The sequence below is a fragment of the Nerophis ophidion genome, linkage group LG26 (assembly GCF_033978795.1).
Source record: "Nerophis ophidion isolate RoL-2023_Sa linkage group LG26, RoL_Noph_v1.0, whole genome shotgun sequence".
Lineage (NCBI taxonomy): Eukaryota > Metazoa > Chordata > Actinopteri > Syngnathiformes > Syngnathidae > Nerophis > Nerophis ophidion.
Window position 1 is genome coordinate 37,594,264 of NC_084636.1, and position 27,063 is coordinate 37,621,326.

A 27,063-nucleotide genomic window follows, 5' to 3' on the forward strand; every position below is an offset into this window, starting at 1 on the left:
TATAGCTGCTAAATTAGCTACACAATCTAGCATGCTAATGTTAGCATGGATCAAGTTCCAACATATGAGTGAGGTGTATACCTAAACTATCCATCCATCCACCGCTTATTCCCTTTTGGGGTAGCGGGGGCCGCTGGCGCCTATCTCAGCTACAATCGGGCGGAAGGCGGCGTACACCCTGCACAAGTCGCCACCTCATTGCAGGGCCAACACAGATAGCATGCTAACAGTGCTATGTTGACATGCTAACAATAGCATGTTTACATTACCATTATTGAAATGCCAAAATACACGCTGCTAAATCAGCTATACAATCTAGCATGCTAATGTTAGCTTGCATCAAATTCCAAAATATGACTGAGGTGTACACCTTAAAAAAATAACTAAAAAAACTAACAAACAAATAAAAGATCTCAAAGCAACAGTTATCATGAGTCAACTAACCAAATACCGGATGCTGAGGTGTACACCTGCAAAATGAACAAAACAAAAAAAGCTAGCGTGCTAATATTAGAATGCTAACAATTGTGCCATTAAAAAAATTTGCCACAGGCTTCACTGAGGACACCCCGGGTCTTAGTGCACGTTATTAGTAGTTTATAGCAGTGGGCCCCAAACCACCGGTCCGGGAACTGGTACCGGTCCGTGAAGCATTTGCTACCGGGTCGCACGGAAACATGAAATCATTCATAAAGGATTGCATTTTCTCCTACTTAACTTTGTCTCTACGTTGCTGACCTGTCTCTGCTCGGGATGTTCTCCTGCTGGCCCCACCACTATTATGTTAGATCCACTATGGACTAGACTCTCACACCACTATGTTAGATCCACTATGGACTGGACTCACAAACTATTATGTTAGATCCACTATGGACTGGACTCACAAACTATTATGTTAGATCCATTATGGACTGGACTCTCACACTATTATGTTAGATCCACTATGGACTAGACTCTCACACTATTATGTTAGATCCACTATGGACTGGACTCTCACACTATTATGTTAGATCCACTATGGACTGGACTCTCACTATTATGTTAGATCCACTATGGACTAGACTCTCACACCACTATGTTAGATCCAGTATGGACTGGACTCACAAACTATTATGTTAGATCCACTATGGACTGGACTCTCACTATTATGTTGGATCCACTATGGACTAGACTCTCACACTATTATGTTAGATCCACTATGGACTGGACTCTCACACTATTATGTTAGATCCACTATGGACTGGACTCTCACACTATTATGTTAGATCCACTATGGACTGGACTCACAAACTATTATGTTAGATCCACTATGGACTGGACTCTCACACTATTATGTTAGATCCACTATGGACTAGACTCTCACACTATTATGTTAGATCCACTATGGACTGGACTCTCACACTATTATGTTAGATCCACTATGGACTGGACTCTCACTATTATGTTAGATCCACTATGGACTAGACTCTCACACCACTATGTTAGATCCAGTATGGACTGGACTCACAAACTATTATGTTAGATCCACTATGGACTGGACTCTCACTATTATGTTGGATCCACTATGGACTAGACTCTCACACTATTATGTTAGATCCACTATGGACTGGACTCTCACTATTATGTTAGATCCACTATGGACTAGACTCTCACACTATTATGTTAGATCCACTATGGACTGGACTCTCACTATTATGTTAGATCCACTATGGACTAGACTCTCACACCACTATGTTAGATCCAGTATGGACTGGACTCACAAACTATTATGTTAGATCCACTATGGACTGGACTCTCACTATTATGTTGGATCCACTATGGACTGGACTCTCACTATTATGTTAGATCCACTATGGACTAGACTCTCACACTATTATGTTAGATCCACTATGGACTGGACTCTCACTATTATGTTAGATCCACTATGGACTAGACTCTCACACCACTATGTTAGATCCAGTATGGACTGGACTCACAAACTATTATGTTAGATCCACTATGGACTGGACTCTCACTATTATGTTGGATCCACTATGGACTGGACTCTCACTATTATGTTAGATCCACTATGGACTAGACTCTCACACTATTATGTTAGATCCACTATGGACTGGACTCTCACAATTATGTTAGATCCACTATGGACTAGACTCTCACACCACTATGTTAGATCCACTATGGACTGGACTCACAAACTATTATGTTAGATCCACTATGGACTGGACTCTCACACTATTATGTTAGATCCACTATGGACTGGACTCTCACACTATTATGTTAGATCCACTATGGACTGGACTCTCACACTATTATGTTAGATCCACTATGGACTGGACTCTCACACTATTATGTTAGATCCACTATGGACTGGACTCACACTATTATGTTAGATCCACTATGGACTGGACTCTCACTATTATGTTAGATCCACTATGGACTAGACTCTCACACCACTATGTTAGATCCAGTATGGACTGGACTCACAAACTATTATGTTAGATCCAGTATGGACTGGACTCACAAACTATTATGTTAGCTCCACTATGGACTGGACTCTCACACCATTAAGTTAGATCAGGGGTGGGCATTACGTCGATCTCGGAGGGTGTGTCAGTCGATCTCAAGCCAGGCATTAAAAAATGTACATAAAAATGAGCAATCATTGATCGTACCAAGACTTCACTTTCGTCAGTTGTTTGACATTCTCGGCACCCGAGGATCTTGTGAGATGACGCTGGCTGCTGCCAGCTCATATTTAAGAAAAAAGATCACTAACAGGGCGGACGTAGAGAAACACATTTTATTTCTAGAGACTCCGTACCTACTGTCAAAACTCTAAAGGCTGACTGCACACTTCCTGTCTTCACCATAAAAGACCTGTTTCATCCTGCCTGTGCTAACAAAATAAGAGTCTCAGAAAGCTAGCAAGCTACGGAGTTTGATGCCAATGTATTTCAGCGAGCGCTTTCTCACTTGCTTGCCCACCCGCACACTCACTGACGTCACTCACCTGCTGCCAGACATTAAAGGGCCACACACATATGCTACTCTCATAACAAAGTGTTTAAAAAGGAGTATGCAAGTTGGACAAATGAGATGCCAAATCCAACCACTTTCATGTGGTATTGGACAGAAAGGAGGACTTTTTTCTCCTCCATTTGAAAATGCGGACGTTATCAGCACCACTGTCTAATTCCAATCAATGCAAGTCATCAGAATCAGGTAATACACCAACTTATATTCTTGTCTTCATGACAGAAAGGAATCTATGTGTGTTAAACATGCTTGTATTATCATTAAACACCATTAACTTGTTTACAAAAATGTCTCTTTCATAAATAAATAAACATAAATTATAAATAGGAATGAGGTAGATCCCCTCGACTTGGTCAATTGAAAAGTAGCTCACCTGCAGAAAAAGTGTGAGCGCCCCTGAGTTAGATCCACTATGGACTGGACTCTCACTATTATGTCAGATCCACTATGGACTGGACTTACAAACTATTATGTTAGATCCACTATGGACTGGACTCTCACTATTATGTTAGATCCACTATGGACTGGACTCTCACACTATTATGTTAGATCCACTAGGACTGGACTCTCACAATATTATGTTAGATCCACTATGGACTGGACTCTCACTATTATGTTAGATCCACTATGGACTGGACTCTGACTATTATGTTAGATCCACTATAGACTGGATTCTTACTATTAAGTTAGATCCACTATGGACTGGACTCTCACTATTATGTTAGATCCACTATGGACTGGACTCTCACAATATTATGTTAGATCCACTATGGACTGGACTCTCACTATTATGTTAGATCCACTATGGACTGGACTCTCACAATATTATGTTAGATCCACTATGGACTGGACTCTCACAATATTATGTTAGATCCACTATGGACTGGACTCTCACACCATTATGTTAGATTCACTATGGACTGGACTCTCACTATTATGTTAGATCCACTATGGACTGGACTCTCACTATTATGTTAGATCCACTATGGACTGGACTCTCACTATTATGTTAGATCCACTATGGACTGGACTCTCTCACTATTATGTTAGATCCACTAAGGACTGGACTCTCCCACCATTAAATTAGATCCACAATGGACTGGACTCTCACACTATTATGTTAGATCCACTATGGACTGGACTCTCACTATTATGTTAGATCCACTATGGACTGGACTCTCACACTATTATGTTAGATCCACTATGGACTGGACTCTTAACTATTATGTTAGATTCACTATGGACTGGACTCTCACACTATTATGTTAGATCCACTATGGACTGGACTCTCACACTATTATGTTAGATCCACTATGGACTGGGCTCTCACACTATTATGTTAGATCCACTATTGACTGGACTCTAACTATTATGTTAGATCCACTATGGACTGGACTCACAAACTATTATGTTAGATCCACTATGGACTGGACTCTCACTATTATGTTAGATCCACTATGGACTGGACTCTCACACTATTATGTTAGATCCACTATGGACTGGACTCTCACACTATTATGTTAGATCCACTATGGACTGGACTCTCACACTATTATGTTAGATCCACTATGGACTGGACTCTCACACTATTATGTTAGATCCACTATGGACTGGACTCTCACACTATTATGTTAGATCCACTATGGACTGGACTCTCACTATTATGTTAGATCCACTATGGACTGGCTCTCACACTATTATGTTAGATCCACTATTGACTGGACTCTAACTATTATGTTAGATCCACTATGGACTGGACTCACAAACTATTATGTTAGATCCACTATGGACTGGACTCTCACTATTATGTTAGATCCACTATGGACTGGACTCTCACACTATTATGTTAGATCCACTATGGACTGGACTCTCACACTATTATGTTAGATCCACTATGGACTGGACTCTCACACTATTATGTTAGATCCACTATGGACTGGACTCTCACACTATTATGTTAGATCCACTATGGACTGGACTCTCACTATTATGTTAGATCCACTATGGACTGGACCTCGATCCTGACCCCACGTTGTGGCTTGTGCAGCCCTTTGAGAAACTTGTGATTTAGGGCTTTATAAATAAACATTGATTGATTGATTGATGATTGAGTTGTATTCTTCACAAGTGGGAAGCCACTCCCTGAAAATAATGTCTTCATTAAAGGGGGCTGTGGTGCAAAATAGGCTGGGGACCGCAGCTTTATAGTAAAAAATGTGTTTTCACCCCACAGATAAACTAAATGACTATACAATATAATTTCTTAAGAACTCTATTAAATGCAACATGAACATAATTGTTTCCCCTTTAAAGCAGCTTTGTAGTGCTGTTGTGGAAAAGACCACTTTGAAAAGGTATTACTGACATCTAGTGGCAACTCCGGTTACTTTCCTTTAAAAAGGAGGTGCTTAAATATGACGTTTATTTCAGCACACGTTTATAATAGTTGTATTTCTGTAGACCTGGTGTATTGTAAAGGTGAGTGTGAGTGGCCACCTGTCTTGTAGAGTGCGCTGGCGCCCTTGAAGAAGCGCGGCAGAGTGGCTTCCAGGATCATGATGAAGTCCTCCAGCTCCTCGGTCACGCCCACCAGCAGGTAGCGCTCCACCAGGTTGTACTTGGCCTGCTCCAGCGCCCACCGGCTGCCCACGTTCCTGCACACGCAAGCAGGGCGTCATGACAACGTACGACAGTCCTTGAACACGCGCTGACATCCGCATTGACCTCATGCTTCATCAGCAGGAATCGCACATCGTTTAATGAATGTTGGAAAAGGTTACATGGAGTGAAAAGAGTCAGAGAAACATGAAAAAACACCACCCTACTAAGTATTAACTCTCTTCAGGTTGAAGTGGAGTGGAGTTTTTTGGGGGGGTCACAATAATTCATGAAGTTAAGCTCAAGACAGTAAATTGAATGATGCGGACACGTTTGTTACTGGATCATTTCTAACACCCTTCTGCCTTGGAGACTATGTAGGCGGAAGTAATCCATCCATTTTCTACCGCTTATTCCCTTTCAGGGTCGCGGGGGGCGCTGGCGCCTATCTCAGCTACAATCGGGCGGAAGGCAGGGTACACCCTGGACAAGTCGCCACCTCATCGCAGAGCCAACACAGATAGACAACATTCACACTCACACACTAGGGACCCATCAACCTATCCCCAGGTGCATGTCTTTGGAAGTGGGAGGAAGCCGGAGTACCCGGAGGGAACCCACGCATTCACGGAAGTAATATGCAACGATAACTGATACCATACAAATGATATCAATTTTGCTGACGATAGAGCTTTTAATAGGAAAGCACAGAGCATATAGAACAGCTACGTCAGAATAATTCCATCTAAGTCATCACAAAACTTCGTGTTTCAATGAGTTCCAGTCAAGCAGACAAAAGCGGTCTTTGGTCCAACCAATCAAAAGGCTTGTAAAACTCCACTGTGTAGGATGGGAATCGACATGAAGGCGTTGGTTTCTTTGATGTATTTTAATTGAAAGGAAGAGGAGGCAGGGCCTGACCCCCCTCCAGGCACCTTTTCTTTGAACTGTTTTGTGACCGAGGGCAACGGCTGTTTATGAACTTTTCTTTGAACTGTTTTGTAACCAAATGCTATGGATGTTTACGGCCCTCCTTCCCTTAGAAACAGCTGTTGCCATGTAATCAGGGAAAGTCCAAATAAAAGAGGAGGCGTACAATCTCTCGTCAGAGCTTAAGACGACACTGTACAAGGGTACAGTGTCGACACATTTCTTCAATTGAGCTGAATTGAATTCTGTCTCTGTTGAATTCCTTGCTTCGTGTCTTGTTTAATAGATGTCATCAGTGTTCGAACCTGACATGCTACTACCCTCGGGCAGACGCAGTAGGGTGCTAAAAGCGGGCACAAATAAACTAAAAGCCATAGTAGCATTAAACAGACCCCGAGTGAGCACAATGTGTCCGTCATGTCTTTTTATTTTTTCTGTCTATAATGTGCAATAATGTTATGTGTATATGTATATATATATGAATATGTATGGGTATATGCATGTGTGGGGATATATACATATACAAAGCCCGTTTCCATATGAGTTGGGAAATTGTGTTAGATGTAAATATAAACAGAATACAAGGATTTGCAATCCTTTTCAAGCCATATTCAGTTGAATATGCTACAAAGACAACATATTTGATGTTCAAACTGATAAACATTTTTGTTGTTGCAAATAATCATTAACTTTAGAATTTGATGCCAGCAACATGTGGCAAAGAAGTTGGGAGAGGCTGCAATAAATACTGATAATATGAGGAATGCTCATCAAACACTTATTTGTAACATCCCACAGGTGTGCAGGCTAATTGGGAATAGGTGGGTGCCATGATTGGCTATAAAAACAGCTTCCCAAAAAAAAGCTCAGTCTTTCATAAGAAAGGATGGGGCGAGGTACACCCCTTTGTCCACAACTGCGTGAGCAAATAGTCAAACAGTTTAAGAACAACGTTTCTCAAAGTGCAATTGCAAGAAATTTAGGGATTTCAACATCTACGCTCCATAATATCATCAAAAGGTTCAGAGAATCTGGAGAAATCACTACACGTAAGCGGCATGGCCAGAAACCAACATTGAATGACCGTGAACTCTATCCCTCAGACGGCACTGTATCAAAAACCGAGATCAATCTCTAAAGGATATCACCACATGGGCTCAGGAACACTTCAGAAAACCACTGTCACTAAATACAGTTTGTTGCCACATCTGTAAGTGCAAGTTGAAGCTCTACTATGCAAAGCGAAAGCCATTTATCAACAACATCCAGAAACGCCGCCGGCTTCTCTGGGCCCGAGATCATCTAAGATGGACTGACGCAGAGTGGAAAAGTGTTGTTTGGTCTGTGGAGTCCACATTTCAAATTGTTTATGGAAATATTCGACATCGTGTCATCCGGACCAAAGGGGAAGTGAATCATCCAGACTGTTATCGACGCAAAGTTCGAAAGCCAGCATGTGTGATGGTATGGGGGTGCATTAGTGCCCAAGGCATGGGTAACTTACACATCTGTGAAGGCACCATTAATGCTGAAAGGTACATACAGGTTTTGGAACAACATATGCTGCCATTTAAGCGTTGTCTTTTTCATGGACGCCCCTGCTTATTTCAGCAAGACAATGCTGAGCCACATTCAGCACGTGTTACAACAGTGTGGCTTCGTAAAAATAGAGTGCGGGTACTTTCCTGGCTCGCCTGCAGTCCAGACCTGGGAACCTTTTTGCTGCGAGAGCCAAGAATCCAAATATTTTAAAATGTATTTCCGTAAGAGCCATAAAATATTTTTTAGCACTGAACACAACTAAACGTGTGCATTTTTAAGTAAGACCAACATAGAGTATAACAGGTCTCTTATTCTTTGAAGCTAACTGTGGAGGGGCGTGGCCTGCGGGCCTGCAGCGAAGCGGGGTGTTGCCAGGACCAGCCTCGAAATCAGCGAAAGGTGCATAGATGGCCCACCTGGGCCTTGTTATCTCATCCCGTCGCTCTGTTTATAAGCAGCAGCCAGGAGTAGAGACGGGGTTGGAGCTGGAGCCAGAGCGCGAGCGAGAACGAAAGAAAAAGACAATTGCTGGAAACCAACTGAGAGACTTATTGAAAAATAAAAACAATATTGTAACCCTGAAACAGGCTCTCATGTCGGTGCTTGGTGGTCCGAAGAACCCCCAGGAGAGCAAGCCCTAAACTAACCCATAATAAATAAATCACTTCTTGAACAAGTGCGGTAGAAAAAAGGACGGATGAATTCAAATGCATGAGCATGTTTTCTATTTTGATCGTTATTTTTAACACTTTGATTACAAGTGGAATTATTCATTACTTATTGTGTTGAGCAGTGTCACCTCAGATTTATCCGAGAGCCAGATGCAGTCATCAAAAGAGCCACACCTGGCTCTAGAGCCAGAGGTTCCCTAGCCCTGCTCTAAGGGGTGAGCGCGGCTAAAGTGGTGTGCCTTGCGTCATTGATCAGAGCGATATCAGATATCAACATGGAGTTGGGGCGCCCCTGGCAGTAACAGGAAGTTGTACGAAGCATGACAGACAGGTTTAGGGCGGGGCTTGCTTACCAGCACTCTGAATGGTGGCCACAGAAAAAGGGGATCTGCAGCCACAACTTCTCAGGGGCGCAGTCTGAGCCGCCTGACGCCACGCACTCGTCAAATGTCTGCCACACACGGAAAAAAAATAAGTTTGGTGAACCGAGGCGAGGAAGAATAAAAAGATGACCTTCTTGTCGCCTTGCTTCCTTCGCCGCAGGCCGGGCCGGTAGTCGTCGCCAAAGCGCAGGAAGTAGTAATACGACACCAGGCGCTCGATGGGGTCTCGCACCACGTTGATGTAGAACGGCTGGCCCTTTACGCCGTGCCTGAACACCGGGAGTCCAATTAGCACGTTTACTTCCTGCGCCGCTCTTTGTGCCGGGTCTTACTTGGGGAAGTCGATGTAGGCGACGTGGCCGTGGTAGAAGCCGGGCTTCATCTCTCGCCAGGAGCTGACGTTGTGTACAAAGCGCACCTGCGCTCATAAGAGGAAGTCACGTTACACGCCTGCCGCAAAAAGATCAATTATGTTTTCTTATTCATGTACTTTTCACACGTGCTTTTAGTCAGAATGGAAAAATTCCATTCTGTGCACCCAAAATATTTTCGAACTAAAAGAAATCTCCAAAAGGTACACAAGCACACTTGCATGCAATAGTAATAAACACTATATGAATGCCGAGATGCACAAATTAAATGGCATGCTTCTTTTGTTGTCTTCTTTAAAATTTTCCAAACATGCCTAGAAGCACACATTAAATTGTATGTTTGTTTTGTTGACCTCTTTTAAAATGTAATCATGTTTCTTAACATTCCCAAACGTACAAATTAAATATGCTTTTTTGTTGCCTTTTTAAAGATTTCCCACACATGCCCACATTTACAAATCAAATCATATGCTTATTTTGTTGTCCTGTTAAAATATCACGAACATGCCCAAATGTACAAATTAAATTATTAGCTTTTTTTTTTAAATCAGGAACATGCCTAGAAGTACAAATTAAATTACATGCTTCTTGTGTTGTCTTCTTTAAATGTCACAAACATGCCTAGAAGTACAAATTAAATTACATGCTTCTTGTGTTGTCTTCTTTAAATGTCACAAACATGCCTAGGGGAGTACAAATTAAATTACATGCTTTTTGTGTTGTCTTCTTTAAAATTTCCCAAACATGCCTAGAAGTACAAATTAAATAAATAAATGATAAATGGGTTGTACTTGTATAGCGCTTTTCTACCTTCAAGGTACTCAAAGCGCTTTGACACTACTTCCACATTTACCCATTCACACACACATTCACACACTGATGGAGGGAGCTGCCATGCAAGGCGCCAACCAGCACCCATCAGGAGCAAGGGTGAAGTGTCTTGCTCAGGACACAACGGACGTGACGAGGTTGATTCTAGGTGGGATTTGAACCAGTGACCCTCGGGTTGCGCACGGCCACTCTCCCACTGCGCCATATTATACTTTTTTTTTTGTCTTTTTTAAAACATTTAATCAAATGCTTTATAACATGTCCAAACATACAAATTAAATAATGTGCTTCTTTTGTTGTTGTTGTTGTTTTTTTTAAAATCAGAAACATGCCTAGAAGTACAATTTAAATGATATGCCTTATTTAATTTTATTTTTTAACATCTCACGAACATGCCAAAATGTATAAATTCAATTATAAGCTTTTGTTGTCTTTTAAAAAAAAAAAAAAACCAGGAACATGCCTAGAAGTACAATTTAAATGACATGTTCTTGTGTTGTCTTCTTTTGAATTTCACAAACATGCCAAGGGGAGTACAAATTAAATTACATGCTTATTGTGTTGTCTTCTTTAAAATTTCACACTATGCCTAGAAGTACAAATTAAATTGTATGCTTGTTTTTTTGACTTCTTTTAAAATATAAACATATGCTTTATAACATGTACAAATGATATATGCTTTTTTGTTGTCTTTTAAAAAATTTCACAAACATGCCCAAATTTACATATTCAAATCATGTAATTATTTTGTTGTCTTTTGAAAAAATTCACGAACATGCCCAAACGTACAAATTAAATGATATGCTTTTTTTGTTGTCTTTAAAAAAAAAAATATGCAGGAACGTGTCTAGAAGAACAATTTATTTAAATGATATGTTTTAATTTATTTTATTTTTTAACATTTCACGAACATGCCTAGATGTACGAATTAAATGATATGCTTCATTTGTCAACTTAAAAAAAAAAAAAACTCTCTAACATACCTCAAAGTACAATTTCAATTACATGCTTCTTTTGATCTCTTTTTGAAAATGTCCCAAACATGCCAAAATGTACAAAGTAAATCAAATGCGCATTTTGTTTTCTTTTTTTAAATTTCACAAACATGCCCAAATGTACAAATTAAATCAGATGTTTCTTCTGTTGTCTTTTTAAAATTTTTACCAACATACCCTAAACGTACAGATTAAATGATATGCTTCTTTTGCTGTCTTTTAAATAATTTCCCAAACCTGCCCAAAAACACAAATTAAATAATATGCTTGCTTTGTTGTCGTTGTTTTTTTAAATTCACGAACATGCCTAGAAGTACAATTTCAATAATATGCTGTATTTTATTGTCTTCTTTAACATTTCACCAACATGCCGAGATGTACAAATTAAATATGCTTCTTTGGCTGTCTTTTTCACGAAAATCCCATCCATCCATCCATCATCTTCCACTTATCCGAGGTCGGGTCGCGGGGGCAACAGCCTAAGCAGGGAAACCCAGACTTCCCTCTCCCCAGCCACTTCGTCTAGCTCTTCCCGGGGGATCCCGAGGCGTTCCCAGGCCAGCCGGGAGACATAGTCTTCCCAACGTGTCCTGGGTCTTCCCGTGGCCTCCTACCGGTTGGACGTGCCCTAAACACCTCCCTAGGGAGGCGTTCGGGTGGCATCCTGACCAGATGCCCGAACCACCTCATCTGGCTCCTCTCCATGTGGAGGAGCAGCGGCTTTACTTTGAGTTCCTCCCGGATGGCAGAGCTTCTCACCCTATCTCTAAGGGAGAGACCCAAACTCATTTGGGCCGCTTGTACCCGTGATCTTATCCTTTCGGTCATGACCCAAAGCTCATGACCATAGGTGAGGATGGGAACGTAGATCGACCGGTAAATTGAGAGCTTTGCCTTCCGGCTCAGCTCCTTGTTCACCACAACGGATCGGTACAACGTCCGCATTACTGAAGACGCCGCACCGATCCGCCTGTCGATCTAACCATCCACTCTTCCCTCACTCGTGAACCAGACTCCTAGGTACTTGAACTCCTCCACTTGGGGCAGGGTCTCCCCCCCCCAACCTGGAGATGGCATTCTACCCTTTTCCGGGCGAGAACCATGGACTCGGACTTGGAGGTGCTGATTCTCATTCCGGTCGCTTCACACTCGGCTGCGAACCGATCCAGCGAGAGCTGAAGATCCTGGTCAGATGAAGCCATCAGGACCACATCATCTGCAAAAAGCAGAGACCTAATCCTGCGGTCACCAAACCGGAACCCCTCAACGCCTTGACTGCGCCTACAAATTCTGTCCATAAAAGTTATGAACAGAATGGGTGACAAAGGACAGCCTTGGCGGAGTCCAACTCTCACTGGAAACGTGTCCGACTTACTGCCAGCAATGCGGACCAAGCTCTGGCACTGATCATACAGGGAGTGGACCGCCACAATCAGACAGTCCGATACCCCATACTCTCTGAGCATTCCCTACAGGACTTCCCGAGGGAGACGGTCGAATGCCTTCTCCAAGTCCAGAAAGCACATGTAGACTGGTTGGGCAAACTCCCATGCACCCTCAAGAACCCTATAGAGCTGGTCCAAAGTTACAAGAGCAGGACGAAAACCTGAATCCGAGGTTCGACTATCCGGCGTAGCCTCCTCTCCAGTACACCTGAATAAACCTTACCGGGAAGGCTGAGGAGTGTGATCCCACCCTCCGGTCCCCCTTCTTAAAGAGAGGAACCACCACCCCGGTCTGTCTTTTTCACGAGAATGTCTAAGAGTAATTGTATGCTTTTGTTGTTGTCTTTTTTTTTTAAATTCACAAACGAGATGGAACCAACCAGTGGTGAGTGCTTTTACCCTCCAAGGGAGCAGTGAATTAGAAAGTATCCAGTAACAAACGTGTTCGTATCACTTAATTTGCTGCACCATGGGCTTAAGTACATGAATTATTGTGAGCACTAAGTGTCCCCAAAAAATCAATTCCCACTCCACTCCAATTTAAAGGTAACATAAGTCCATTCCAGATGGTTCATAATAAATAGTGTTTTTCATACCTACCATAGTTCTCTATTTAATTTTACTGCTATATTTCCACATATCTGGATCATTTCCACTCTCCTTACTGAGCCAAACCAAGGCCGGCAGCGCCAAGTCTAACCTGGTCCTGCAGAGACATGACGGGGTTGTTCTTGGTGGTGTTGATGTGCAGCACGTGGAAGCGGTTCTTGGCGCACAGGTCGTAGGCGATGTTGGTGAAGGACGTGCTGGCCGTCTTTGGCACCCTGTTGTAGATGACCACTGCGTCGTCGTCGTCGTCGTCCGCCGATGAGTCACGAGTGCCTTCTTCGCCGTGACGCGGCTCCGCCACTGCCGCCAGCTCGTGTCTGGCCATGGCGCGCTCTACAGGGAAAGAGAATCAACACATTTAAAGGTAAAGCTGCTGATGGTGTGTTTGACGGAGGAGCAGCTGGAAGAACATAATGACTAACTTTTTTTTAGTGTGGGGTAGTTTGCTATAAGTACATGAAATAACAGTGGGGGTCCCACGGTAAATATTTGGGGTCCCACTTATTGTAAGCGTTTTGAAAACCAATGTATGCATTATCCTGTTATATCTCACATTCTATACTGTGTTTCGGAAAAAGGTTGTCGTGAACGTTTCATGAAGTGAATTATATTTATATAGCGCTTTTTCTCTAGTGACTCAAAGCACTTTACATAGTGAAACCCAATATCTAAGTTACATTCAAACCAGTGTGGGTGGCACTGGGAGCAGGTGGGTAAAGTGTCTTGCCCAAGAACACAACGGCAGTGACTAGGATGGCAGAAGCGGGAATCGAACCTGCAACCCTCAAGTTGCTACCACGGCCGCTCTACCAACCGAGCTAAACCGCCCATCATTCATTAACAAAAAAAATAATGGCAAAGAAAACAAATGCAGTGATTTGTGATCGATAAAACTTTCGGCGAATCAAAACTGAAGAAACTGTACCGGAAAGTGCATTACTTTGAAGTCGACCGATATTAAATAATTAAAAGTTTGACCCGGCAAATATACCATATTTTCCGGATCATAAGGCGCACTGCCGATGAATGATCTATTTTTAATCTTTTCTTATTGAAAAGATGCAGCGGATTATAAGGCGCACAAAAGGAGTCAAATTACTATGATTATTTACTAAATCGGTTGGGGACATCTCTACGCTGCTGATCCGCTTGAGATGGTTTCCTGTGGACGGGACTCTCACTGCTGTGTTGGAGCCACTATGGATTGAACTTTCACAGTATCATGTTAGACCCGCTCCACATCCATTGCTTTCGGTCCCCTAGAGGGGGGGGGGGGGGGTTGCCCACATCTGAGGTCCTCTCCAAGGTTTCTCATAGTCAGCATTGTCACTGGCGTCCCAATGGATGTGAATTCTCCCTGCCCACTGGGTGTGAGTTTTCCTTGCCCTTTTGTGGGTTCTTCCGAGGATGTTGTAGTCGTAATGATTTGTGCAGTCCTTTGAGACATTTGTGATTTGGGGCTATATAAATAAACATTGATTGATTGATTGACTAAATATAAAAGACTTCCTTGAGGTCTACATAACATGTAATGGTGGGTCTTTGCTCAAAATGTTGCACAGATGATGTTATACACATCGTCTTCAAGTCACTTCAGGATGCACCGTTTTGTGGGCGGTCTTATTTACGTGCCTCCACTTTGACAGCGTCTTGCCCCTGTTATCTTTGTTGTAGCGGTGTAGCGTGCAAGGACGGGAGTGGAAGAAAAGTCAAAAGATGGCGCTAACTGTTTTAATGACATTCACACTTTACTTCCATGAATAATGGAGCAGCATCTTCTTATCCGGAAACAACCACACCGGAAATGTGTCCCGTGAAAAACGGTCTGACCGGAACTCTCTAATAACTAAAGTTTCTAGGGTGAATAATTTAAACTCACTACACCGGTAGGTTTTAGCGCTTTCATGGTGAGTTTACTGACAGATATAAGTAAGAACTTTACACTACTTTATATTACAATGGCACTAAAACATTTACTACTGAAATATTTTGATAGATTTTTGAGCGCTGTGTGTAATATTCTATATTTTCAATGGAACACCATAAAAGGGACAAGCGGTAGAAGATGGGTGGCATTTAAAATATTAGTGGTGTTTACTTGAGACTTATCTCTTAACACTATTATGTTAGATCCACTTTGGACTGGACTCTCACACTATTATGTTAGATCCACTATGGACTGGACTCTCTCACTATTATGTTAGATCCACTATGGACTGGACTCTCAAACTATTATGTTAGATCCACTATGAACTGGACTCTCACTATTATGTTAGATCCACTATGGACTGGACTCTCACACTATTATGTTAGATCCACTATGGACTGGACTCTCACACTATTATGTTAGATCCACTATGGACTGGACTCTCAAACTATTATGTTAGATCCACTATGGACTGGACTCTCACTATTATGTTAGATCCACTATGGACAGGACTCTCACACTATTAGGTTAGATCCGCTATGGACTGGACTCTCACACTATTATGTTAGATCCACTACGGACTGGACTCTCAAACTATTATGTTCAATCCACAACGGACTGGACTCTCACTATTATGTTAGATCCACTATGAACTGGACTCTCACACTATTATGTTAAATCCACTATGGACTGGACTCTCACTATTATGTTAGATCCACTATGGACTGGACTCTCACACTATTATGTTAGATCCACTATGGACTGGACTCTCACACTATTATGTTAGATCCACTATGGACTGGACTCTCACACTATTATGTTAGATCCACTATGGACTGGACTCTCACACTATTATGTTCAATCCACTACGGACCGGACTCTCACACTATTATGTTAGATCTACTACGGACTGGGCTCTCCCTATTATGTTGGATCCACTATGGACTGGACTCTCACTATTATGTTAAATCCACTATGGACTGGACTCTCACTATTATGTTGGATCCACTATGGACTGGACTCTCACTATTATGTTAAATCCACTATGGACTGGACTCTCACAATAGTATGTTAGATCCACTATGGACTGGACTCTCACACTATTATGTTAGATCCACTATGGACTGGACCCTCACTATTATGTTAGATCCACTATGGACTGGACTCTCACTCTCTTATGTTAGATCCACTATGGACTGGACTCCCACTCTCTTATGTTAGATCCACTATGGACTGGACTCTCATACTCTTATGTTAGATCCACTATGGACTGGACTCTCACACTATTATGTTAGATCCACTATGGACTGGACTCTCACACTATTATGTTAGATCCACTATGGACTGGACTCTCACACTATTATGTTAGATCCACTATGGACTGGACTCTCACTTTTATGTTAAATCCACTATGGACTGGACTCTCACACTATTATGTTAGATCCACTATGGACTGGACTCTCACACTATTATGTTGGATCCACTATGGACTGGACTCTCACACTATTATGTTAGATCCACTATGGACTGGACTCTCACTATTATGTTAGATCCACTATGTACTGGACTCTCACTATTATGTTAGATCCACTATGGACTGGACTCTCACACTATTATGATAGATCCACTATGGACTGGACCCTCACTATTATATTAGATCCACTATGGACTGGACTCTCACACTATTATGTTAGATCCACTACGGACTGGACTCTCACACTATTATGTTAGATCCACTATGGACTGGACTCTCACACTATTATATTAGATCCACTATGGACTCTCACTCTCTTATGTTAGATCCACTATGGACTGGACTCCCCACAAACTATTTTAGGGATTTTCAATGGCAGCCGCTTGCCATTTGAGAATAACATCACCTTAGATCTGCATGCATTCAGTTCTAGCCTAAGTTGGGTCAGCTGGAAGGTCCAGCTTTTGATGTTGTTCAGTTCCATCCTGGTACTGAACAACATCAAAAGCAGACTGCAACAAACACTTGCAGACTGCTGGACACCAAAGTAAATTACGGCAAACGACTTCAGAGTTGACCTTCTTACCTAACTTTGCTCTGGACTCGTCCAATCTTTGGATCTGGTTCTCGATGAAGAGCATCGTGACTCCGAACGTCAAAAGAGCCAAAAGCTGAAACTTGGGCGGCATCATGACCCTGAGGAACCCCATCAAGCGTCACCGGCGGGCAAGGAGCGGCTCACCACCTTTAGTCGACCAGAACGGATTCCTTCAGACCTCGACCGGATTAAAAACTTCTACATGACGTCATCGCTAAAAAAGTCCATGATTTAAACTTGTTAGCTTCCATGCTAACTCATGCTAAACTCCGCACATACAGGGCGTGAATGAGCACTTTCTGGACTCAGTCGACCACTTAAAGTAGACAAAAGTGTGTCCAAACAAGATGAGCTGGACTCTAAAGTGAAGAAACACACGATATTTTTTTGTAGAATTACGGCGTTTGTTTGTTGTATTAGCAAACTAGCGTTAACCTGGTGACGTCATTTCCGCATTGTTCTTCTTCGTGCGCGAAAGAGGGAGACGATGCTGTGTCGGAGGTGCAGAGCGCCACTTAATGGACAAGAAGAAAATAGAATAGAATATATTTGTTGTCATTGTACCTTGTACGACGAAATTGCAAGCACACTAAAAATAATAAATAGATAAAAATATATGAAATACATAAAAATACCAAGCACGCAGCTCACATGCACAGTAACGAAATATAACTTTTATTTTCCTTTCTGCACCACACATATTTAAATATTGAATGTAGATTACACCAACCTTCTGATAAAGTATGTACACGTTGGAATATCTGAATCAAAGTAAAATACTAAATTATCTTAATATGCATGCAGTCAATAGTTATTTTTGTGGCCGACGCCAATACAAAAAAACTACATTAATATTCAAAACAAGACGTCGTTAAATAATTTTAATGCGCTATTTATTTGACAAACGCGAGTGTTTTGAGGACACGCAACCGCGCTTGCAATTTCTGCCACTAGATGGCGCCACAGTTTCAAAGATAATGTCGCCAATCTGCAAAATGTTCTAGTAGATTGCACAGTACAGTACATATTCCGTACAATTGACCACTAAATGGTAACACCCCAATAAGTTTTTCAACGTTTATCAATTAATAAATGACCAAGTCGAGGTGATCTACCTCATATATACATACACACACATCATATACATACACACACATCATATACATACACACACATATCATACATACACACACAAATCATTTATACACACACATATCATATATATGTATATATATATATATATATATATATATCCATCCATCCATTTTCTACCGCTTATTCCCTTTTGAAGTCGCGGGGGGCGCTGGCGCCTATCTCATCTACAATCGGGCGGAAGGCGGGTACACCCTGGACAAGTCGCCATTTCATCGCAGGGCCAACACAGATAGACAAACAACATTCACACACTAGGGCCAATTATATATATATATATATGTATATATATGTATATATATCCATCCATCCATCCATTTTCTACCGCTTATTCCCTTTCGGGGTCGCAGGGGGCGCTGGCGCCTATATATATATATATATATATATATACACATTTATATATACAGTAAATAATATATATTGATTTATTTTGCCGTTTTTGTTGACATGTTGAAGGTGTTTTAATGAATATACAAGCATGTTTAACATATAGATTCCTATCTTTCATGAAGACAAGAATATAAGTTGGTGTATTACCTGATTCTGATGACTTGCATTGATTGGAATCAGACGTTCACGTTTTCAAATGGAGGAGAAAAAAAGTTCCTCTTTTCTGTCCAATACCACATGAAAGTCGTTGGTTTTTGGCATCTTATTTGTCCAGCTTCCATTTTCGTTTTTATACACTTTACAATAAATACATTGGCGGCAAACTCCGTAGCTTGCTAGCTTGTTTGCTCTGGCTTTCGAAGACTCTTATTTTGTTAGCGCAGGCGCAATGGAGCGGCGCTTTTATTGTGAAGACAGGAACTGTGCGATCAGTCTTTAGGCTTTTGACAGGAAGTACTGTTGAAATAAAAAGTGTCTTTTTTCCTTTACACCTTTGATTGACTGATTGAAACTTTTATTAGTAGATTGCACAGTACAGTACATATTCCGTACAATTGACCACTAAATGGTAACACCCCAATAAGTTTTTTAACTTGTTTAAGTCGGGTCATGTGACCGCCTGGCTCTGTTTGATTGGTCCAACGTCACCAGTGACTGCCTGTGATTGGTGGAACGCAGGCATGCGTAGTTCCTACTTTGAAGCTCCGTCATAACCAAAACAAACATTAATAGATCGATTAAAAAAAAAAAGTAGCGAGTAGCGAGCTGAATGTAGATAAATGGAACGGAGTAAAAGTAGCGTTTCTTCTCTATAAATATACTCAAGTAAAAATAAAAGTATGTTGCATAAAAACTACTCGTAGGAGTACAATTTATCCCAAAAGTTACTCAAGTAAATGTAACGGAGTAAATGTAGTGCGTTACTACCCAATGTACTAAGAGGTACATTATAGTGGACTTAGGCGTGTAAAAGCGTTCCTGCACAAAGTGCAAAATGTGCTTGTAGTGTGCCCCCCGCGACCCCGAAAGGGAATAAGCGGTAGGAAATGGATGGACGGATGGTGTGCACACCACACCATCGCTGCTGCTTGTAGTGTGCCCCCCGCGACCCCGAAAGGGAATAAGCGGTAGGAAATGGATGGACGGATGGTGTGCACACCACACCACCACTGCTGCTTGTAGCGTGCACACCACACCACCACTGCTGCTTGTAGTGTGCACACCACACCACCACTGCTGCTTGTAGTGTGCACACCACACCACCACCGCTGCTTGTAGTGTGCACACCACACCACCACTGCTGCTTGTAGTGTGCACACCACACCACCACTGCTGCTTGTAGCGTGCACACCACACCACCACTGCTGCTTGTAGTGTGCACACCACACCACCACTGCTGCTTGTAGTGTGCACACCACACCACCACCGCTGCTTGTAGTGTGCACACCACACCACCACTGCTGCTTGTAGTGTGCACACCACACCACCACCGCTGCTTGTAGTGTGCACACCACACCACCACCGCTGCTTGTAGTGTGCACACCACACCACCACTGCTGCTTGTAGTGTGCACACCACACCACCGCCGCTGCTTGTAGTGTGCACACCACACCCCCGCCGCTGCTTGTAGTGTAAACACCACACCCCCGCCGCTGCTTGTAGTGTGCACACCACACCCCCGCCGCTGCTTGTAGTGTGCACACCACACCCCCCGCCGCTGCTTGTAGTGTGCACACCACACCCCCGCCGCTGCTTGTAGTGTGCACACCACACCACCGCCGCTGCTTGTAGTGTGCACACCTCACCACCGCCGCTGCTTGTAGTGTGCACACCACACCACCGCCGCTGCTTGTAGTGTGCACACCACACCCCCGCCGCTGCTTGTAGTGTGCACACCACACCACCGCCGCTGCTTGTAGTGTGCACACCACACCACCGCCGCTGCTTGTAGTGTGCACACCACACCACCGCCGCTGCTTGTAGCGTGCACACCACACCACCGCCGCTGCTTGTAGCGTGCACACCACACCACCGCCGCTGCTTGTAGCGTGCACACCACACCACCGCCGCTGCTTGTAGCGTGCACACCACACCACCGCCGCTGCTTGTAGCGTGCACACCACACCACCGCCGCTGCTTGTAGCGTGCACACCACACCACCGCCGCTGCTTGTAGCGTGCACACCACACCACCGCCGCTGCTTGTAGCGTGCACACCACACCACCGCCGCTGCTTGTAGCGTGCACACCACACCACCACCGCTGCTTGTAGCGTGCACACCACACCACCACCGCTGCTTGTAGCGTGCACACCACACCACCACCGCTGCTTGTAGCGTGCACACCACACCACCACCGCTGCTTGTAGCGTGCACACCACACCACCACCGCTGCTTGTAGCGTGCACACCACACCACCACTGCTGCTTGTAGTGTGCACACCACACCACCACTGCTGCTTGTAGTGTGCACACCACACCACCACTGCTGCTTGTAGTGTGCACACCACACCACCACCGCTGCTTGTAGTGTGCACACCACACCACCACCGCTGCTTGTAGTGTGCACACCACACCACCACCGCTGCTTGTAGCGTGCACACCACACCACCACTGCTGCTTGTAGTGTGCACACCACACCACCACTGCTGCTTGTAGTGTGCACACCACACCACCACCGCTGCTTGTAGTGTGCACACCACACCACCTCCGCTGCTTGTAGTGTGCACACCACACCACCGCCGCTGCTTGTAGTGTGCACACCACACCACCGCCGCTGCTTGTAGTGTGCACACCACACCACCGCCGCTGCTTGTAGTGTGCACACCACACCCCCGCCGCTGCTTGTAGTGTAAACACCACACCCCCGCCGCTGCTTGTAGTGTGCACACCACACCCCCGCCGCTGCTTGTAGTGTGCACACCACACCCCCGCCGCTGCTTGTAGTGTGCACACCACACCCCCGCCGCTGCTTGTAGTGTGCACACCACACCACCGCCGCTGCTTGTAGTGTGCACACCTCACCACCGCCGCTGCTTGTAGTGTGCACACCACACCACCGCCGCTGCTTGTAGTGTGCACACCACACCCCCGCCGCTGCTTGTAGTGTGCACACCACACCACCGCCGCTGCTTGTAGTGTGCACACCACACCACCGCCGCTGCTTGTAGTGTGCACACCACACCACCGCCGCTGCTTGTAGCGTGCACACCACACCACCGCCGCTGCTTGTAGCGTGCACACCACACCACCGCCGCTGCTTGTAGCGTGCACACCACACCACCGCCGCTGCTTGTAGCGTGCACACCACACCACCGCCGCTGCTTGTAGCGTGCACACCACACCACCGCCGCTGCTTGTAGCGTGCACACCACACCACCACCGCTGCTTGTAGCGTGCACACCACACCACCACCGCTGCTTGTAGCGTGCACACCACACCACCACCGCTGCTTGTAGCGTGCACACCACACCACCACCGCTGCTTGTAGCGTGCACACCACACCACCACCGCTGCTTGTAGCGTGCACACCACACCACCACCGCTGCTTGTAGCGTGCACACCACACCACCACCGCTGCTTGTAGCGTGCACACCACACCACCACCGCTGCTTGTAGCGTGCACACCACACCACCACCGCTGCTTGTAGCGTGCACACCACACCACCACCGCTGCTTGTAGTGTGCACACCACACCACCACTGCTGCTTGTAGTGTGCACACCACACCACCACTGCTGCTTGTAGTGTGCACACCACACCACCACTGCTGCTTGTAGTGTGCACACCACACCACCACCGCTGCTTGTAGTGTGCACACCACACCACCACTGCTGCTTGTAGTGTGCACACCACACCACCACTGCTGCTTGTAGTGTGCACACCACACCACCACCGCTGCTTGTAGTGTGCACACCACACCACCACCGCTGCTTGTAGTGTGCACACCACACCACCACCGCTGCTTGTAGTGTGCACACCACACCACCACCGCTGCTTGTAGTGTGCACACCACACCACCACCGCTGCTTGTAGCGTGCACACCACACCACCACCGCTGCTTGTAGTGTGCACACCACACCACCACTGCTGCTTGTAGTGTGCACACCACACCACCACTGCTGCTTGTAGTGTGCACACCACACCACCACCGCTGCTTGTAGTGTGCACACCACACCACCACCGCTGCTTGTAGTGTGCACACCACACCACCACCGCTGCTTGTAGTGTGCACACCACACCACCACCGCTGCTTGTAGTGTGCACACCACACCACCACTGCTGCTTGTAGTGTGCACACCACACCACCACTGCTGCTTGCAGTGTGCACACCACACCACCACTGCTGCTTGCAGTGTGCACACCACACCACCACTGCTGCTTGCAGTGTGCACACCACACCACCACTGCTGCTCGCAGTGTGCACACCACACCACCACTGCTGCTTGTAGCGTGCACACCACACCACCACTGCTGCTTGTAGTGTGCACACCACACCACCACTGCTGCTTGCAGTGTGCACACCACACCACCACTGCTGCTTGCAGTGTGCACACCACACCACCACTGCTGCTTGCAGTGTGCACACCACACCACCACTGCTGCTTGTAGTGTGCACACCACACCACCACTGCTGCTTGTAGTGTGCACACCACACCCCCGCCGCTGCTTGTAGTGTGCACACCACACCACCACCGCTGCTTGTAGCGTGCACACCACACCACCACTGCTGCTTGTAGTGTGCACACCACACCACCACTGCTGCTTGTAGTGTGCACACCACACCCCCGCCGCTGCTTGTAGCGTGCACACCACACCACCACCGCTGCTTGTAGCGTGCACACCACACCCCCACCGCTGCTTGTAGTGTAAACACCACACCCCCACCGCTGCTTGTAGTGTGCACACCACACCACCGCCGCTGCTTGTAGTGTGCACACCACACCACCACCGCTGCTTGTAGCGTGCACACCACACCACCACCGCTGCTTGTAGCGTGCACACCACACCACCACCGCTGCTTGTAGCGTGCACACCACACCACCACCGCTGCTTGTAGCGTGCACACCACACCACCACCGCTGCTTGTAGCGTGCACACCACACCACCACCGCTGCTTGTAGCGTGCACACCACACCACCACCGCTGCTTGTAGTGTGCACACCACACCACCACTGCTGCTTGTAGTGTGCACACCACACCACCACCGCTGCTTGTAGTGTGCACACCACACCACCACTGCTGCTTGTAGTGTGCACACCACACCACCACTGCTGCTTGTAGTGTGCACACCACACCACCACCGCTGCTTGTAGTGTGCACACCACACCACCACCGCTGCTTGTAGTGTGCACACCACACCACCACCGCTGCTTGTAGTGTGCACACCACACCCCCACCGCTGCTTGTAGTGTGCACACCACACCACCACCGCTGCTTGTAGTGTGCACACCACACCACCACTGCTGCTTGTAGTGTGCACACCACACCACCACTGCTGCTTGCAGTGTGCACACCACACCACCACTGCTGCTTGCAGTGTGCACACCACACCACCACTGCTGCTTGTAGTGTGCACACCACACCACCACTGCTGCTTGTAGTGTGCACACCACACCACCACTGCTGCTTGCAGTGTGCACACCACACCACCACTGCTGCTTGCAGTGTGCACACCACACCACCACCGCTGCTTGTAGTGTGCACACCACACCACCACCGCTGCTTGTAGTGTGCACACCACACCACCACCGCTGCTTGTAGTGTGCACACCACACCACCACTGCTGCTTGTAGTGTGCACACCACACCACCGCCGCTGCTTGTAGTGTAAACACCACACCACCGCCGCTGCTTGTAGTGTGCACACCACACCCCCGCCGCTGCTTGTAGTGTGCACACCACACCCCCGCCGCTGCTTGTAGTGTGCACACCACACCACCGCCGCTGCTTGTAGCGTGCACACCACACCACCGCCGCTGCTTGTAGCGTGCACACCACACCACCACCGCTGCTTGTAGCGTGCACACCACACCACCACCGCTGCTTGTAGCGTGCACACCACACCACCACCGCTGCTTGTAGCGTGCACACCACACCACCACCGCTGCTTGTAGCGTGCACACCACACCACCACCGCTGCTTGTAGCGTGCACACCACACCACCACCGCTGCTTGTAGCGTGCACACCACACCACCACCGCTGCTTGTAGCGTGCACACCACACCACCACCGCTGCTTGTAGCGTGCACACCACACCACCACCGCTGCTTGTAGCGTGCACACCACACCACCACCGCTGCTTGTAGCGTGCACACCACACCACCACCGCTGCTTGTAGCGTGCACACCACACCACCACCGCTGCTTGTAGCGTGCACACCACACCACCACCGCTGCTTGTAGCGTGCACACCACACCACCACCGCTGCTTGTAGCGTGCACACCACACCACCACCGCTGCTTGTAGCGTGCACACCACACCACCACCGCTGCTTGTAGCGTGCACACCACACCACCACCGCTGCTTGTAGCGTGCACACCACACCACCACCGCTGCTTGTAGCGTGCACACCACACCACCACCGCTGCTTGTAGCGTGCACACCACACCACCACCGCTGCTTGTAGCGTGCACACCACACCACCACCGCTGCTTGTAGCGTGCACACCACACCACCACCGCTGCTTGTAGCGTGCACACCACACCACCACCGCTGCTTGTAGCGTGCACACCACACCACCACCGCTGCTTGTAGCGTGCACACCACACCACCACCGCTGCTTGTAGTGTGCACACCACACCACCACCGCTGCTTGTAGTGTGCACACCACACCACCACCGCTGCTTGTAGTGTGCACACCACACCACCACCGCTGCTTGTAGTGTGCACACCACACCACCACTGCTGCTTGTAGTGTGCACACCACACCACCACTGCTGCTTGTAGTGTGCACACCACACCACCACTGCTGCTTGTAGTGTGCACACCACACCACCACCGCTGCTTGTAGTGTGCACACCACACCATCGCCACCGTTTGGCTCAGCTCAGCTCATCAAGTCTTCTTTTCTGCCGTCTGACACTTAATTATTATTCTGCAGCTGTGAGGAGAAAAGTCCTCACAAGCTGACATGTTTTATTCAACTTTCTTCTCCCTCTAACTTTATGTAGAGTGAGAATCAGCGGAATGTTCCACAGAGCAGCGTGTTGTACACACTCAGCTGTGAGACAACATTGTTGTGTACCATTTACACAACACAACTCACTTTTGGACTTTTCAAAGGGACAAGCGGTATAAAATGGATGGATGGATGGATTACATCTAGAAACAACACTGGAAGGAATACAAACAAAGTGTGACAACATTTTGTGTACTTTTTACACAACACAACTCACTTTTGGACTTTGCATGTGTGTGATGAGGTGGTGACTTGTCCAGGGTGAACCCAGCCTTCCGCCCCAATGCAGCTGACATAGGCTCTAGCACCCCCCGCCACTCCGATAGGGACAAGCGGTAGAAAAGGGATGGATGGATTCCTACCTTCCTTGATGTATAGTGTCCTTCCTACCTTGCTTCCTTCCATCATTCCTACCTTCCTTGCTTTGTTGTTTCCTTCCAGATCTCCTTCCTTCCTTCCCAGGTTCCATCATTACATCCTTCCTTCCAAGGTTCCTATCATCATTCCTTCCTTCCTTCCTTGGTTCCTATCATCATTCCTCTCTTCCTTGCTTCCTATCATCATTCCTTCCTTCCTTCAATCCTTCTGAGGTTCCTTTCATCATTCCTTCCTTCCTTCCTTTTTTCCTATCATCATTCTTTCCTTCCTTATTAGGTTCCTACCATCATTCCTTCTTTCTTTCCTTGGTTCCTACCATCATTCCTTCCTTTTTTCATAGGTTCCTATCATAATTCCTTCCTTCCTTCCTAGGTTCCTATCATCAGTCCTCCCTTCCTTGCTTCCTATCATCATTCCTTCCTTCCTTCCTTGCTTCCTATCATCATTCCTCTCTTCCTTGCTTCCTTTCATCATTCCTTCCTTCCTTCCTTTTTTCCTATCATCATTCTTTCCTTCCTTATTAGGTTCCTACCATCATTCCTTCTTTCTTTCCTTGGT

The 27,063-nt window shown here is 46.0% G+C and overlaps 1 protein-coding gene across 7 annotated transcripts in view; it reads right to left on the reverse strand.

The window, feature by feature from the left end:
* The window catches only part of LOC133543879 (heparan sulfate 2-O-sulfotransferase 1-like), a 130,757-nt gene extending 112,857 nt beyond the window's left edge, over positions 1 to 17,900 (reverse strand). For all 7 annotated transcript variants that reach the window (XR_009804549.1, XR_009804548.1, XR_009804546.1 and 4 more), the window contains exons 1-6: positions 17,399 to 17,900; positions 13,503 to 13,744; positions 9,493 to 9,578; positions 9,291 to 9,429; positions 9,131 to 9,228; positions 5,533 to 5,690 (exon numbers count right to left, since the gene is read on the reverse strand). Coding sequence is in view for 1 of the 7 variants with exons in the window: in XM_061888759.1 (XP_061744743.1) it covers positions 5,533 to 5,690; positions 9,131 to 9,228; positions 9,291 to 9,429; positions 9,493 to 9,578; positions 13,503 to 13,744; positions 17,399 to 17,522 (847 nt within the window). In the remaining 6 variants the exon portion in view is untranslated. The remainder of the gene's footprint in view (positions 1 to 5,532; positions 5,691 to 9,130; positions 9,229 to 9,290; positions 9,430 to 9,492; positions 9,579 to 13,502; positions 13,745 to 17,398) is intronic.
* Between the last annotated feature and the right edge of the window lie 9,163 nt (positions 17,901 to 27,063).